Source organism: Quercus suber, unplaced genomic scaffold (genome assembly GCF_002906115.3).
Source record: "Quercus suber isolate HL8 unplaced genomic scaffold, Cork oak 2.0 scaffold_5, whole genome shotgun sequence".
Classification (NCBI taxonomy): Eukaryota; Viridiplantae; Streptophyta; class Magnoliopsida; order Fagales; family Fagaceae; genus Quercus; species Quercus suber.
The window spans coordinates 1-16724 of record NW_027069471.1 but is presented as its reverse complement, the minus strand read 5'-3'; the positions used below and the strand labels follow the sequence as shown (position 1 = coordinate 16724).

At 34.3% G+C, this 16724-nt stretch overlaps 2 protein-coding genes across 2 annotated transcripts; one reads left to right on the top strand and one right to left on the bottom strand.

Annotated features, from left to right (window-relative positions):
- Positions 1–5827: 5827 nt before the first annotated feature.
- LOC112009737 (beta-galactosidase 13) lies at positions 5828–11219 on the bottom strand. Its single transcript, XM_024042060.2, has 19 exons — positions 10887–11219; positions 10698–10793; positions 10496–10608; positions 10316–10382; positions 10137–10229; positions 9677–9820; positions 9417–9511; positions 9116–9221; positions 8728–8812; positions 8524–8642; positions 8266–8433; positions 7921–8099; positions 7672–7781; positions 7472–7581; positions 7284–7391; positions 7062–7166; positions 6769–6914; positions 6330–6675; positions 5828–6213 (listed from the first exon to the last, which is right to left on the bottom strand). Exons 1-19 carry the CDS (start codon positions 11064–11066, stop codon positions 6082–6084), a joined length of 2502 nt encoding a protein of 833 aa, XP_023897828.2. The 5' UTR covers positions 11067–11219; the 3' UTR covers positions 5828–6081.
- A 2753-nt stretch (positions 11220–13972) lies between these two features.
- LOC112009752 (uncharacterized) lies at positions 13973–16046 on the top strand. The gene is given in 6 exon segments (XM_065772590.1): positions 13973–14198; positions 14715–14895; positions 15369–15443; positions 15599–15726; positions 15729–15834; positions 15913–16046. Coding segments are annotated over 6 exon segments (612 nt in total). The 5' UTR covers positions 13973–14095; the 3' UTR covers positions 15932–16046.
- The last annotated feature ends 678 nt before the right edge of the window (positions 16047–16724 follow it).

Below are 16724 nucleotides of genomic sequence, written 5' to 3'. Positions count from 1 at the left end.
GTTGTTAGATCAAATAAATATTCAGTCCTGGGATAAATTAGGAAGATTTAGTATCAACAAAATATTTAAAAAATGTGAAATAATTATTTTTGAATACATTTCAAACCAATCATTTATTAAAATGTAACTTGGTATGCTTTTAAATCTCGGAAATTATCTATAATTGATTTTGTGTTAAAATTTTAAATTATTTCTCTTTAAATGTAAATGTCCTTTAGGAAATCTTATTCTTTGTGTTATGAAACCTAGTTTTGATAATATTTCAAGGTTGAAAATGTTTGTATCGTAATTGCAGTAAAAATAAAAAAGAAGAAGCACACATACAACCACTATATGAACAACTTGGTAGGTTGTTGATTTTCTAATCCTTACCAACCATTGACACAATTCAATTGAAAATAATGTAAAAAAAAGTAATACATGTCTAAAATTAAAAAAAAAAAAATTATATTTTTTAATATATAAAATTTGAGAACCCTTAACCCTTTATTTCTTAATTTACCCTTAATTTTGCAAATTGGGAAAGATATATATTTTTTTTTATAAAAGAATTTTATTGGAGTAAAACACAAAAGGCTGCAGAAAACAATTTATAAAAGTACTTTATACTAAAAGTTTGTTGTTGTCATTGTTGTTTATTTATTTTAATTTTTTAAGAAGGGCCATACATCATAGGCTAATGACTGACCAATCATTTCTTCTTCTTCTTCTTCTTCATCTTTATTTATTTATATTCATGACCTTTTGGACCAAAATTGAAATATCGGGGCCAAATTTTAATTATTTATATCAGTATAATTTAGTACAAAAATAACTGGGGAGGTTGTTCTTTTAGTTGGTAGGAGGGGAGTGGTTAACAGGACCATGAATTAAGGAACCTAAGTTATAGCACCTAAGTAACAATACATTTGCCCATTGGCCTTTGTAATACGGTTTATAAGGTTATCACAAACTTCTTATGGCCTACATTTGACCTATTCTAGATTATCTAGTCTCTCCTCTTCAAACTGCTTTTGTGCCTAAGAGAAAGGGTGTGGACAACGCCATCATTGTGCAAGAACTTGTACACTCCATGTCCAAAAAGAAAGGCAAAGAAGGGTGTATGGCAATTAAGATTGATTTAGAAAAAGCTTACGACCACTTGTAATGGAGCTTCATAAGGGACACCCTATCCCTTTTCAGGTTTCCGAGTCACCTGAGTTCTCTTATCATGAGTTGTGTTACATCCTCTTCCATATCTATACTCTTCAATGGTGGTGCTTTGGACCCTTTTCTCCCATCAAGGGGCATAAGGCAAGGGGACCCGCTCTCGCCTTACCTGTTCATTTTATGTATGGAAATCTTATGGGCGTTCATCTTGGAAAAATGTGAAGCCATATTATGGGATCCTATCTCAGCTTCTAAAGGTGGTGCAACATTCTCCACCTATTCTTTGCCGGTGATCTAGTTTTGTTTGCAAAGGTTGATGATAAAAACTATAGAGCTATTAGAGATGTTCTTGACAATTTCTGTGATTTGTCTAGTCAAAAGGTTAGTGCAGAAAAGTCCCATGGGTTTTTCTCCCCCAATGTTGGTCCAAACACAAGAGAAGAGCTTTGCAATATCTTAAAGTTTCAATCAACTCCTAGTTTGGGGAAATACCACGGCTTTCCTATTAAGCACACTTCAACACCTCAAGATTTTGGGCCATTGTTGAAAGAGTCCAAAGCTGACTAGCGGGCTGGAAAACACACCTCCTATCTTTTGCTGGGAGGGTTGTGTTGACCCAGGCAACACTTTCTACCATCCCGAACTATGCCATGCAGTGTGCATTTTTCCCTGGTAAGGTTACTCAGAACATTGATAGACTGTGCCGCAATTTTATTTGGGGGTCTACAGATAATAAAAATAAGTTGCATTTAATTAGCTAGAAGAAAATTACTACGGAGAAAAAATATGGAGGTTTGGGCCTTCAATAAGCTAAGGAGAAGAATGTAGCATTGTTGGCCAAGCTGAATTGGCGACTACACCAGGAGAAAGTCTCTCTTTGGGACAAGGTGTTATCTCATAAATACTCTGATACAAGGAGGCAAAACCTCCTTAAGCCCCGGTCTTGTTCATCCACATGGGCAGCTATTAAGAAGGGCATGAAATGGATAGTTGTAAAGAATAGTGATCTCTCCTTTTGGCATGACAAATGATTGGGTGATGGCACACTAAGAAGTCTGATTGCAGGCCCTTTCCAAAGAGGGGAGGAGCATCTTCGTTTGAAAGATATTGCTCAGCATAATTTCTAGAATTTAGGAGGCGTGTCCTTTTCACTTCCTAATCACTTAAGCCAAAAAATTAAAGCTACTCCTCTTCCGATAACAGCAGCAAGTGTTGACCGAATAGCTTGGGCCTCTTCTCCCAATGGCGAATTTGATCTCAAGGAAGCATATAAGCTGACTTGTATAGCAAATGATTGTCCCCGTGAGCAATGCTGACACAGGAGCATACCTGTAAGAGAAGTCTTATCTGCAAGAGGGATAAACATTCCTACCCTCTGTCCATTGTGTAATGAAGCAATTGAATCTATTATTCACACTTTGCGAGATTGCCCCCATGCCTGAATCTTTTAGGACTCACTTCTCCCTTTTGATCATAGCAGCTGGTTCTGCAACATGAATCTCGAGGATTGGCTGCGTCTCAAGTGTGCTTTGAATCTAGCTTCCACATCAGGCATAAGCTGGGGTACTTTATTTCCATTTGGTGTATGGAGTTTATGGTTTCGGTGGAACAAAGTAGTGTTTGGAAATGATCTCAACCATAAGCCTCTCATGACAAAAACTCTTGCCTAAGCTGCTGAGTTTGCTTTTCTTGGTGCTCATATGAAGGTGAGACGCTCCACAACATCAATCTAGGTTCGGTGGAAAGCCCTTCTAGACAATTGGTTTAAGTTGAACTCTGATGGCTCCTCCATGGGAAATCCAGGTAGAGCAAGCGGAGGAGGAATTATCCGTGACTCTAAGGGAGATTGGGTGAGTGGTTATGCTAGAGCAATTGGGTATACTACAAGTGTGGCGGCGGATTTATGGGCTCTTTGGGATGGGATTAATTTAAGCATTGATTTAAATTTGGAGAATGTTATAATTGAACTTGATGCCAAGCTTGTGGTGGATCTGCTTATGAAAGACGAGAGGAGTTCTAATGGTAATGAAGTTATTATTGCTGACTGCAAGGAAGGTTTGAAGAGGATACCGAGGGTCAGAATCCAACATTGTTTCAGGGAAGCTAATAAATGTGCCGACACGCTTGCTAGAAACGACGCTGTTAGTCCACATGATTTTGTTGTTTTTTAATTCCCTCCAGCTGATGATGCCTTGTTGGCTAGTCTTGATGCAACTGGAACATTGTATGAGCATTTATGCTCTATTGTATCTGTTTGTTAGTTTTTGTTAAATGTTTAATGCTTGATTACCAAAAAAAAAAAAAAAATAACAATACATTAATTAAAAAAAAAAAAAAAAAAGAAGAAGAGAAACTATACATTATACATAAGTTTCACCATTAAAAAAAAAAAATTTCACAATTGTTTTCTTTTAACTATGGTGGAAAGGAGATTGAGGATAATTGGATATCTCAAGTGCACTAAACTTAGTATTTCTTATTAGATAGTCTAGTTGTCATATTATGTTAATTCTTTATGCTATAATGGACATTGCAATTTCAATGGATTCTGCTTCTTTAGATTTAATGAATATATATATATATATATATATTTTGTGAAGAAAAAAAATTTAAAGATCTCCTTATTTTTGTGAAATATCCATATCTATATAATATATAAAAGTTAAAATGTAGTATTTATTTATTTTTATTATATTTATTAGCGTAGCATTTCAATCCATTTCAATTGAAAGATATATTAGTAAATAACAAAAAATTTTAATTTAATTATTTTGTCCAAATCTATTAGTACATGAAGTCATTTAAGTATTTTTAAATTAATATTACTTAAAAAAATAAGATATTTTAAATAATACATCTTATGAATATTTTCATTTAACTTTTTAACAGTAAAAAGAACATTTAATCGATATCACTTACTAACTAAAAAATTTACAAAGTGACATAATTAGTTAGTTTTACATCAATAATATGATAAACAAATTCCTAAATTTATTATAATGATACTATAATTAGCACAAATTTTACTAGGTACAAGTATTACAAATTTATATAATATTTGAAAGTTGAAACGAGACATTTATTGTTACTATACTTTTTTTAGCCACATTAGGGCTCTAGCATCAACTCTTCTAAATTTTTTAGTATTTGACACACCGAAAAGTTATTTTATTTATTTTAACATACCATTTTGCAATACACTATACATCATATCTTCTATTATAAGACTACATCACATTAAATTAATTTGAAACAAATCTCATCTATATTAAAAAAATTAACAAAACAAATATACTATATTGTGCCGCCCCATCTGACAAGGAGAGAGGTGGAGAGAAAGAAAGGGAGAGAGGACTTGGGATGTGACATGGGAGAGAGAAATTGGAATAAAAAAACACCAAAATATGTTTAGCATGTGTAACATTTTATACCCATACAGTTCCAAATATGAAATTGTATTGTTCATCAAAGCTAAATTTTTTAGCATTTAGAACATCTGATATGGGAGATACTTTTAATATTTGATGTGCCAAATACCAAATTTTTGGCATATGGCACACCTAATGTTGGTGCTCTTATCGTAGCATTTTGGTCCACTTTGATATATTTTGGTCCGTTTAAGTCCAATTCGGTTTATTTGGTCAATTCAGTCCACTTCGGTCTATTTTAGATTAATTGGGCTTTCAATTGATTCTTTTTGCAAGTTGTCTTTTTTAGTTTTGTGCTCCCAAAAAAAAAATCTCTTAATTTTTGGGTTGAAAAATATGATATTTTATTTTATTTGGTACAAACTATTTAGCTTTGAGCTAAAAATACAAACAAAATAGATATTAGAAATTAGAGATAAAAACCCTAAAATGCAATAAAAATGATAAATATTCAAAGATTACCTTAAAATTCAAGTTTTAATGATATACAAATTATACTTATATTTGGAAAGAAAGAAAAAAGCTACAATTCTAAACTTATATAAAATTTAAACTTAATGTAACATGTTGCATGTGTTCCATGAAATGAGAGTGTACATTTTTTTTCTTCTCCATTTTTATAAAACAATATTATAATTATGTAAATTAAATATTTTTATTAAATTACATTTTTCACACACACACACACACACACACATATCACTATGTATTGTTGTTGAATATAAAATACATTATATGTTCCATTACATAAAACTTATAAAAATATAAAACACTCTTAAATATGCACTATTTAACATACAGATTTTGCATTATATTCTTATAAAATAAAATTACATTATCCTACACATTATATGAGTTTGCGACTAGTGTGAATACAAAGGGAAAATGATCTCAATTTCAAGTGAATCAATTCTAATAAGAAGTGCTGTTTGTAGATAAGTTGATGAATTTGTTCATCATACACTCAACTGATTTTCAAGTTCTCCAACACAAGTTTACCTTACTTAATTTCGTGGCAAATTAGAATGATATTATTTTGGGAACTTGAAAATTAAAGGATGCAATGAGTCCCTTGTTTTATTACTAGGCCTTTGTCCTTTTTTTTTATTTGGTAGTTTTTAATTGATTTTGGTTCCATATAGGCCCTTAAACATTCTTCTTCTTTCCAAGTTCTTTATCTTGAGATTGCAAGGGTTTTACATACTTTCGTGAGGTAAAAAAATGTTGAGCATTTCAAAACAATGGCAATATTGCTTGGAGAACCTTAAGAAAAACTTGCATCTCCAATTGAAGAGCTATATTCTAATTTATCTTGTAAAGATATGAATGGAGAACACAAAAAATTTGGTTATAACCTTGAACTTAGAAGCCTCATTTACTTGTTAAAAAGAATAAATTTGAATTTGAATAACTCTTAGTCTACTTTTCCTTTGAAACTGTTACAAGCTTTTAACCCCACTTCAAATCCATAATCACAGACATTCATGACTCTGTCTGATATTCTCTAATGGTTCTTGCTGCGGCCGCACCTCACTTCAATAGCAAGTTTCTTCTCAACACTTGGACAAGCATCATTGTTTTTGAAGAAAACGTCTGGGTGCATTGGAACTGAACAGCTAGTTTTTCCCAAGCAATGCTGCCAAAGCCAAAACAACATATGAATTAGCATCTCTATTTGTTACCTCACAAACACTGCAGGTTTTTTTTTTTTTTTTTGTGTGACAAGGTAACATGTTGGTAACAATATTTTACCTGTTCAACAATCTCCTTGGTAATAGCAGCATGGCATTTGCCCGTAACAAAGCTTCCACAAGTACCATGAGGATCACCAAAGCTAGCAAACTCCACAGATACAATATCTCTGTTGTTTGGACACTTGAGATGAGCTGCTGGCTTCACATCAACCTCTACAGGTGTAATATGGCTGTCCTTCCTTTCCCATGACTTCACATGAGGTGGATGATGCTCAGTTATGATGCTACAGACTGTATCTCTATTGACAATCAAGATATCAATTTTTTCAGGGTTCGCTTCCTCCTCCTCCAATACAACAAGGAGATTTTGTGTTGGCTTTACGAAGGCTCTTGGGATATGGTACCTAAAAAAAATTTGCAAGTTTGAGTTAAAGATTTCTTTTTTCAATAAGATTTTTATCATCCTCTATGTGTTATTTACTAGCAGATCTACTTACTCTGATTGAGAAGGCTTTCCAAGAGGAGAGAGGTAGGACATCCAATGACGGCCAATGCTTTTACCGTTAACCCAAATCATTCCCTTGCCCATACCATTCATCCTGATTGCAATTGGGTCATGCCCTTCAGGAGCATCAAAATATGTCTGCAGTAAGAAGAACGTATATTAGGCATTTGAAGTACCACATGCAATTTCCAATTTGCAATAGTCCCATTGCTGACTGCTGAATAAAACCGTGATTTAGAATTTGATACCAAGAGTGTCAACAGAAAGTGATTCTCCTAGCATTACCTTGTACCATGTAAGAGCCGGTCGTTTTTCATCGACATTGCTCCATTGTACCCTGTGTGATCCTGCCTGAGTGTACACGCGAAGCTTTTCTCCCTGTAGGCCAACCTGCAAAATGCGCAAGAATTCAATTGCATCACCTGTCAGCTAGTATTTTACTATAACTGAGCTCATTCTTTTTCAAATTTCTTGAATAATGAGTGCAATTAAGGCTCATTGGCACACCTTATGTCCCCAACCATTGGCTGTCAGATCAAGTGTTCCAGTGTTCAAACCTAAGACGGTTACAGCACGAGGACCAGCAAACCTGTGCTCCATGTAGGCTCCACTATCCTTCATTGGTAAAGAACAGCTTGTAAGCCCTCTTGTTCAATCCATTACACTTAAACAATAAAAAGCTAATAGCTACTTACTGGGAGTCCCACTGTCATGCAAAGCAATGTTATATAGTTAACCCCGGGCTGGAAATCCACACCATGCCCAAACACAAAGCTCTTTTCGTCATGGCTCCCATGCCCCGATCCTGAAAACCATAATCACAATTATCTATATATAACATACTTAACACTTCTATATGTAACAGGAATGTATGTGCTGGATTGTGTGTGCTCACCAACATATTTGCCATTCACAAATGCAAGCAAGGCATGACCAAGACTTGCAACACGAAGTACTGGGTTAATATCTTCCCTCGAGTTGAAGTCATGAGGATCCAATTCTATTCTGCAATCAGAATATAGAAAACATGTCAGGTTCAGGCTCAACACTGTTAGCTCCAATAGTTTAAAATTCTTATTATCAAGGTCTCAAGTTCTCAACTTGATTTGTATTTGACTTGCAACAGTGCATTAGATATACTTACTTAGTGGTGTACCATGCATAATCTGTCGTATCCTTCAGCAAACTATAGAGCTCCTTTGGATATTTGGAATCAATTGGCAGTTGCTCAACGGTTGGGATGGGTTCTGAGGATTTTTCCCATTTAAGATTGCTTGCAACCTTTGATTTCTTGAAGTTCCTTGCATTATGTTGTGCTACAATCTGTTTTTGCATAAAAGAAGAATCCTTAGACACTCCTCAACATCCAAATGGTATCAATACCCAAACCAAGAAACAAAAAGCAGTAGCAAAAGGTTTTTTTTTTTTTTCCCCAATTCCCCCCAACCGCTATGATATAAATAGAGGCAAGTATGAGATGAGGAGTTACTGTTTGAGTGTTGAGGACAACAGTCTTGCAATCAGGGAGGATGCTAATGGAACGCGCTGGCAGGTAGTATGCCTGACCCCTGAAACTAACAGTTGCTGGCACCCTACTGTTGGTGTTGGTCAAAAATGCAGCACAGATATTGGTTCCAGGCTTTTCATAGAATTGAGCCTGCATGGTAGAATAATAGCTTAAACATATTACTGAATACTGGTGGAATGAAATTTATGATACATTAATTAAGTCTACTAAGATGCTTACATCTGTGTCCTTGCCCAAAATTTGGTTACCAGGATTACCCCAAAGTAGAGCCTTTTTGCATAGTTTCAGAGCCTTGTGCACATCCTTAAGGTGACCCCATTTGGGTTCCCTCTGCAAACCTGCATTAGACATTTACAGGCCCATATATTTGAGCAAGCTTTGTGTTTTATTTAGTCATTAGAGAGAGATATTAGAAATATTTACCATATTCATCAAGAGGAGCTTCATCATAGTAGCGAGTTGTTGTAAAGACTGCGCTTGTTCTGCCAAAGTTTGTCCCACCATGGTACTGCAAACATTGAAGTCAGGTGATATGCGTTCAGAAAAAGAGAGACATATTGAGCGTAAAAGAAATTCTATATTTCTGTATGTTAACTGTACACGTATAAGCCAACACTTATAGGCACAGACTAGGAATGATGTACAAGAAACAAGAATGTTGCATAAGTAATACTATTGGGACTGAGCCATAGGGCCTACAGTTAATTAATCTAACTAATATTCTAACAATTTGCATCAAGGAGAAAAGCTCTTCATGTAAATTAATTGATTCTGTTAAGAAAAATGAGAAGAAGGTCGGGTATCTTCCTACCATATAGTAGTTGACCAGAGTTCCATTCTTTGAGAAGAAGCGGGCAACTGAGTATGCAATATCTTCAGCTGCTCTTTGAGATGGAGGGTCTCCAAATACTCTGTACCTGTAATTACAAAGTAACAATTCAAAATCAATTAGCATTACCAAGAAGCTAAAAAAAAAAAAAAAAATTTCTTGTGTAATGTAGCAGTAGCATATAAAAATCAGTCTTTTCTTATTGAGTACCAGCTAAGTGTTTTATGTAAGAGTCTAATTAATGGTTCATTGACAGCCACAGAGCTGAGAGGCGTATACTCACTGGGCAGTCCAGTTCTCAGTCCATAAAGAAGGTTTGTAGGGTTTGTTTGGGCCTGTGAAAGTGTCTCCGCAGTGTCTTCCATTGCATGTATTGATCTGCATGTCAAAGCATGTGCTTTCAGTCTCAGGATTAGAAAGACTCGTTGAATTTTAATTTTTTGTTCTTTGCTTATTTTTCTTAGTGCTAAAATTTCAAAGCTAACTTAATAGTGTCTCTTCAGATCACAGAGATTAATCTCATGAAAGATTTTTCAGACTCACCACTGGGTCAGGAGCATCCTTTTGCTTGCACATGATCCATGGGACTCCAGTTTTCTGTGACACTGCCGTTTTTGCTGCCCATTGAACATATCTGTCTCCCAACTCTTTATATGCAAGTTGGATATGGTTGTATTCATTTTCAATCTGTCTCATAAATGATTAAAAATCAAATTAAAAAGATGATAATTGATAAGAACTCTTACAAGGATAAAGAAAAGGACAAAGTTTTCCTCTAAACCAGTTTCAAGGAATCTCCTCCAATCCATTACCTAACGATTCATAAAACCATCCATGTGTATTAAATCACATGACTATTTAAATAGGTCATGTGATTAAAAGTACAATGATTCGAAGTACAAGAGTAGTTTGAATCGTCACATAGTGGGTTAGAGGATTTTTCCTCTAAATTGGTTTGAAGGTAAAATTTGGCTGAAACAAAATTTTTGGAGTGGAACCAAACCTGTGATAAGATGATGGGGCCTCCTTGTGAAGCAAATAGTTTCTCCTCTTTCATCATCTTGACAATCGTCTTCACATATCTTTTCATGTAGTACTGCAAAATGTGGAAATTCCAGTCAGTAGGGCTCCATGACTTATGCACTAGACCTCCCAAGGACAAGGTGGTGCAAAATTGATTACCTTGAATGGTGGGTTATCAGAGCGGAATGTTATGTCAGGGATCTCCCTTAGCCAATATGGAAGTCCTCTGATGTTTACATTGAAAATAACTAAAATTTTAGAGAGTATTAAGTGACATTGCAGCCAGAAAATCATACAAGAGGAAGACGATGAGAACATCAGATTATAATTATATTATACCCGTGGTTCCATTCTGCTTGGATGAATGGCCCAACCCTGAGGGTTACATACATTCCATGCTCCCCAATCATCTTGATGAATTTCACCAAATCATAATTTCCTTCAAAATTGAACTACCATCATTGAAGAGTTAGACTACAGGCAAGTCATGATTCTAACAAATGAATTCAAAAACAATATGTCTGCAATAATTTATGTTTACCTTCCCTTGTTCAGGCTCGTGAATGTTCCAAAACACATAAGTTTGAATCACATTCAAACCTCCTTGTTTAGCCTTTAAGAGAAGGTCTGGCCACATCTAAAACCCCATTCAACGCAACCATTAGTTTCTTCATTCATTGAAAACAAACCCCAAAACAAGATAAGCTCAACAACTTGTAATCCAAGTTACCTCTGGGGTGCTACGAGGGTAATGAATTGAACCCGAAAAGAGAAGCTCTCTCTTTCCATTGATGATTAAAGACCTCCCATCATATGTCACTCCATGTTGCTGCTTCCCATCATGGCCAACCACGGCGGAGGCCAAAAGTGAAAGAATGGATAGCAGAAGTATGCGGCTTGACACCGCCATTGTAAGTTTCTTGTCCTTGAATAGAACTAAAACCCAGTTTCAAGCTTGGTGACAAATGAATTGAAGTTCCAATGAATACAGGGTAATAAAAAATTTTAAAAAAAAAATGCTTATGAGCCAATAGGGAAGCCTCCTTCTTTTACATGGAGGTACCCGGTAGCTGAAACATAAATTCCATGGAAAGGCAGAGATATAGGAAGGGAATGAAATGGTAAAATATAAGGAGTTAGAGAAATGCTCGGAATTGCCATTTTGAAAATTTCAGTTTTGATCTCTTGGTGGTCATTGCTTGGTAGAGTTGTGTGCATGCCTGTTTCCTTAACATTTTTTTTCCTCCAACTTTGTTACATAATTTTTTACTGTCCTGTTGCTATTCTTAGGAGTCTTTTTTTGTGGGAATTGAAAGAGGACCGGATTCGTGGGAATAGGAGGAGGACCTTATAAACATAACAAGCACTCGGAATTGGTGGTTGAGTCATGGATTTTATGGTTTTTTTATCTCTTATTTTTTATTTTTTTCCCTTGTTGGCGCTCTTTGCTGTATCATATCCTAGGGGGCTGTATCATATCAAAGTAATGTTAATGATCACAAGTGCCGGTATGGTTAGTTTAGTTATGATTGAAACAATATTACTTTCACAACATGTAGACCTGTGTTTACTATTGCCACCTTTTTTACAATGCGCAAGCTACAAGAGAACATGTCAACAGTTATAGAAAAAATTATTAACAAATATTGTAAAATATTACATTTGATGGTCTCGTGGAACTTCCCTTTTACATCATGTGGTTTTCCTTAGTGGCCAGCTACCATATAAGGTATGAGAGGTGCTTATGAGAAGGTTTTATAAAATTAGAGTATCAAAATGGATAAATAAGATTTCAAAATTACATTAAAATCATTACATGGCTTTTGGCCTATGCGGTTGGATATTTAAGTATATGCATTGAAAGAAAAGAGCAAATTTTAATACGTTAAGCATATGACCAAGAGTCTTGTACCTCAATTTTATTGTTAACTCTATTTTATGAGGAGAATCAGAATTCAATTTTTTTTTTATTCTTTTAACTATTGATTTAAAAAAAAAAATTTAAGCACGTTTTAATTTAGATTTAAAATTTTCATACTTAAGATCTAAAAATTCTTATTTAATCTTTTACACAGCTCATACTATGTCAGAGGGAGGCTAAAAAAAGAAATTGGATTTGTTTGGCAGCAATTTTTAAAAAGCATTCTAAAAATAGTCGAAGATACAAATTTGACTTAGAAAGATGCAATTCTTTTTTTTTTTTTAGAAAAATAGAAAGATGATGGTCTCGTGGAACTTCCCTTTTACATCATGTGGTTTTCCTTAGTGGCCAGCTACCATATAAGGTATGAGAGGTGCTTATGAGAAGGTTTTATAAAATTAGAGTATCAAAATGGATAAATAAGATTTCAAAATTACATTAAAATCATTACATGGCTTTTGGCCTATGCGGTTGGATATTTAAGTATATGCATTGAAAGAAAAGAGCAAATTTTAATACGTTAAGCATATGACCAAGAGTCTTGTACCTCAATTTTATTGTTAACTCTATTTTATGAGGAGAATCAGAATTCAATTTTTTTTTATTCTTTAAACTATTGATTTTAAAAAAAAAATTAAGCACGTTTTAATTTAGATTTAAAATTTTCATACTTAAGATCTAAAAATTCTTATTTAATCTTTTACACAGCTCATATTATGTTGGAGGGAGGCTAAAAAAAGAAATTGGATTTGTTTGGCAGCAATTTTTAAAAAGCATTCTAAAAATAGTCGAAGATACAAATTTGACTTAGAAAGATGCAATTCTTTTTTTTTTTTTAGAAAAATAGAAAGATGCAACTCAAAAACAGCTTTTTGAAGAGAGAGAGAGAGAGAGATTACCAATTTTTTAGACTAAAGTACACTCCTAGTCCTAAAAATTTGGGTTGTTTTCATTTTGGCTCTTTACACTTCAAAAGTTTCATTTGGGACCTTAATGTTATTATGTTTTCATATTACTCTTTACGTTTCAAACTTTTCATTTTAGCCCTTAATGCTTGATTGAGTTTTTATTTTGTCGTTTGAGTTTGATTTAGAATTCTATTTGGCTCTTCATGAAAATGAAAATTTTAAACCAAAAAAAACAAGTAGAAATATGAATCAAACATTAAGGGTCAAATTGTCAAAATGAAAAATTTAAAACGTAAAGAACCAAAATAAAAACAAATCAAAACTTTAAGGGTTCATTTAGTTAGGGTGAAAAGTGGGGAATTGGAAACAAATGAGAGAGAATAGGATTTAGGTGGGAAGGGTGTTTGTTTGGAGTGATTTTGAGGGGAGAAAATGGTAGGGCTTGATTGTTTTCTCCTTCCAGCCACAATTATTTAGCCCCTAAATTGGAGAGCAAATGGGCATGAGAGGTAGTTAGATGGAAATTATCCATCTACCCCTTCTCCCACCCCCTAAACTAAAGGATGTTATTCTTTTATTTTTTTTACTCCTTTAGTTGAAAGTTTAGTCGCTTTATTATTATTATTATTATTATTATTCCAACAATATCTTCTTTTTTTTCCTTTATAAAATATTTATAAAAAAAAGTTATGAAATAAGGATATAACAATATAAGAGTAAATTTGTATATACTTAATTTTCTCTCTCTCCATTTTTTTACTACAAACTAAGCACAAATGAGGAAAATTAGAATTTATTTTATTTTTCAATTTTTTCATTTTCTATCTCTCAACCAAATGAATCCTTAAAATAAAAAAAAAAGGGGGTGTATTATTATTATTATTATTATTATTATTATTATTATTATTATTATCACCATTGAGCATTGAATCTCTCTCTAAAACGACGTCGCTAGGAAACTTTTACTTTATTTTTTTTTTCCCTCTAAAAGTTCTAACTTTCCCTCCTCATACAAAAAAACCAAAATCTCTTGGAATCCATATCAAACACCAAAACCTCTTTGCTACCCTCACTGAGATTTTAGCACAGTTTTAGAGAGAGAGAGCATCAATGTTGAACCAAGAAGACGACCTGGATCTCCTTCTCTCACTCCAAGACAGAGTTTTGGAAACCCCTCCTGGTTCTCCTTCAGCTCCCCAACCCTCTTCACCAGGCAAGTCTCTATTTTTTTTTTGTGTTTTTTAGTTTCAGTAGCAAGGTTTCCTAATTTTCTTATTCAAATGTTAGTCTCCACTTTGCTTGACCAAAAATTCAATCTGGGCGTCCCTCATTTTTCTCTTATACGAACTTTTCCCTATTATTTATTTATTGGTTTTTGCGTTTCAGTAGCAATGTTTCTTAATTTCTTATGGATTGGTTAGTTTCCCACTTTATTTGACAGAAAATCATCTGGGTGTTCCTCATTTGTCTCTAATACCCAGTTTTTCCTTTGTTGTTGTTTGTTTTCTTGTTTTTGTTGAACATTTCAGTAGCAAAGTTTCTTAATTTTCTTATGGGATGTTGGTTTCTAGTTTGTTTAGTGGAAAATTTGATCTGGTTGTTGCTCGGTTTTCTCTATTATGCAGCTCTTTTGTGTGGGGGAGGGGAGGCTTGGTATGTGTTTGCTGTGTTTTCTTGTAAAAAAAGAAAAAGAGAAGTGGGTATATCTCAAATGGCCTTAAATTTTCAGGGTATCTTTCGGATGATGATTCATCAAGGCGAACAGGGCCGGCAGACATGTCTGTGTTTAGAAATGCCGTGCAAGACTGCCTTGATTACGAGCCTGTGCATGTTCACAAAACTGTGAAATTGAAGGGCTCCAAGGCCTCCAATGAAGCCGAAGTTGAGAAATTTTCGGGCTTGCGAATGAGGTCAGTGATACTCTTACTTGAAGAATTAAGGCATTCTGAATGATACTTGATCATTTGAGTTTTTGTTTTAAATCCCTAAAGCTTTGCTTGGCAGCTGAAAGAAAATGTAAATTTTAAGAAGTTTTGATCATTTCATTTGTCATGTTTGTTTAAAATGAGGTTAGAGTCTTTGAGGCATTTCATTTTAATTGTTTGGGATTGAAGAATGTAGGAGTTATTACCTAACTTAGCTTAAAATAGTGAAACTTGGGTAAGGTAGTAATTTGGTTTAGCTAAGAGCAGCCTTTCATTTTTTTGGAATTTAAGACAGCTTTGAGACATAGGGTACAAGGTTACGTTTTACTTTATATTTGCAGTTTTTTGAGCAACCAAACAAAGTGTAATTGTTAAATCTTAAGTTTATAGTATTAGTATCTTGGAGGTTTACAATTCATTTTATGTTTAATGTTTGTTTTTTTTTTTCCTTCCTTCAGGAACCAATTGTTCAGTGCAGCAGAGCTCCGTGAGCGGTTTTCAGACATTCGTTTTGTTCGATTACCAACTATAAAGTATTAACTTGCACTTCAAATTATATACATAGGCATACTGGTTGGGATTTTTGCTGGAATCTCTTGCTTTATAAAACAGTTTTGCTTTTATCATGAGCTTGATTTGATTTAAATTGCAATGCTGGTAGTGATTTCAGATATTGGGTATACTGTAGGAATTTATTGGTTGGGGACACTCTTTCGGGTTGTTGGGCAACTGTTGGAGTGCTGAGTGAGAAGGGGACTCCAAAGACCAGTTCTACAGGGAAGACCTATAGTATATGGAAGGTTGGGAGTCTGGATGAAAAACTGTTTCTCTTTTCTTGTTTGGTGATGCTTATCAGAGGAACTGCAAAGAGCAGGCTGGAACAGTCTTTGCACTCTTCAATGTGTTGTACGCAAGGATGCAATGGTATTAACTTGTCAGTTTCAAGGGAGTTGTGTTTGCCAAGGTTAACCAATATATCACAATTGTTCTTTGTTGGTGCAGGGTAAAGGTTTTTCTTTGAGCGTGTACTCTCCTAGTCAAATATTGAAGATTGGTACTTCAGTTGATTGTGGAGTTTGCAAAGGAAAAAGGAAGGATGGGATGCCTTGTACACTAGTCATTAATAAGTATGTTACAGGAACTCCTTACATAATGGACTGAAATGGTCTTACCTTTGAATTTTGGCTGTTATGTTCATAAGAGACTGACTTTTGTGAAATCATCTGCAGTTTTGGTGGGGCTGCCTTGTACACTGCTAAAACTATCCTTAACGCAGGAATTTGGATCATTTTAAAAAAAAAATTTTTTTTTTTTGGGGGTTGGGGGGGGGGGGGAGGGGGAGGATTGGTTGGAAGGGATTCCCCCTGCCAATTAATAATGTTGTACAATTGCTTCATGAATTATGCATACTGATTACCCTCTCTTGCTGATTGACTTATTATTTTTTGGAATAACAAAATGGTTTCACCTTTTGTTCTCATCAATAGTTTTAATTATGCTTTATGTTCTTATCCTGAATTAGTTTCCATAAACTTATAGGGCAAACCAAAACAGAAACTTGGAATGAAGGGGCATAAGATAAATCCAGAAAAAAAAAAAAAAAAAAAAAAAAAAAAAAAAAAAAAAAAAAAAAAAAAAACTTAATCATGTGAAGAACATGCAGTTATCTTGGTTTATAGACTGTGTTAGCCAAGACAATGACTGGTTTTCAGAATAGCAGTAAGATGGATAGGTATGCAATCTTAGGACTAATGGCCCTATGTTGTTATTTTCTATTAAATTTTGTAGTGCTTTCCTCCAATTTAATGATGAGT

Excerpts from the sequence above, each read along its gene's own strand:
- LOC112009737 (XM_024042060.2), bottom strand. The coding sequence starts at position 11,066 with ATGGCGGTGTCAAGCCGCATACTTCTGCTATCCATTCTTTCACTTTTG. Across the intron at positions 10,794-10,886 it reads ACCCTCGTAGCACCCCAGAG|ATGTGGCCAGACCTTCTCTT; the intron begins GTAACTTGGATT and ends ATGGGGTTTTAG. Across the intron at positions 6,214-6,329 it reads CCAAGGAGATTGTTGAACAG|CATTGCTTGGGAAAAACTAG; the intron begins GTAAAATATTGT and ends TGGCTTTGGCAG.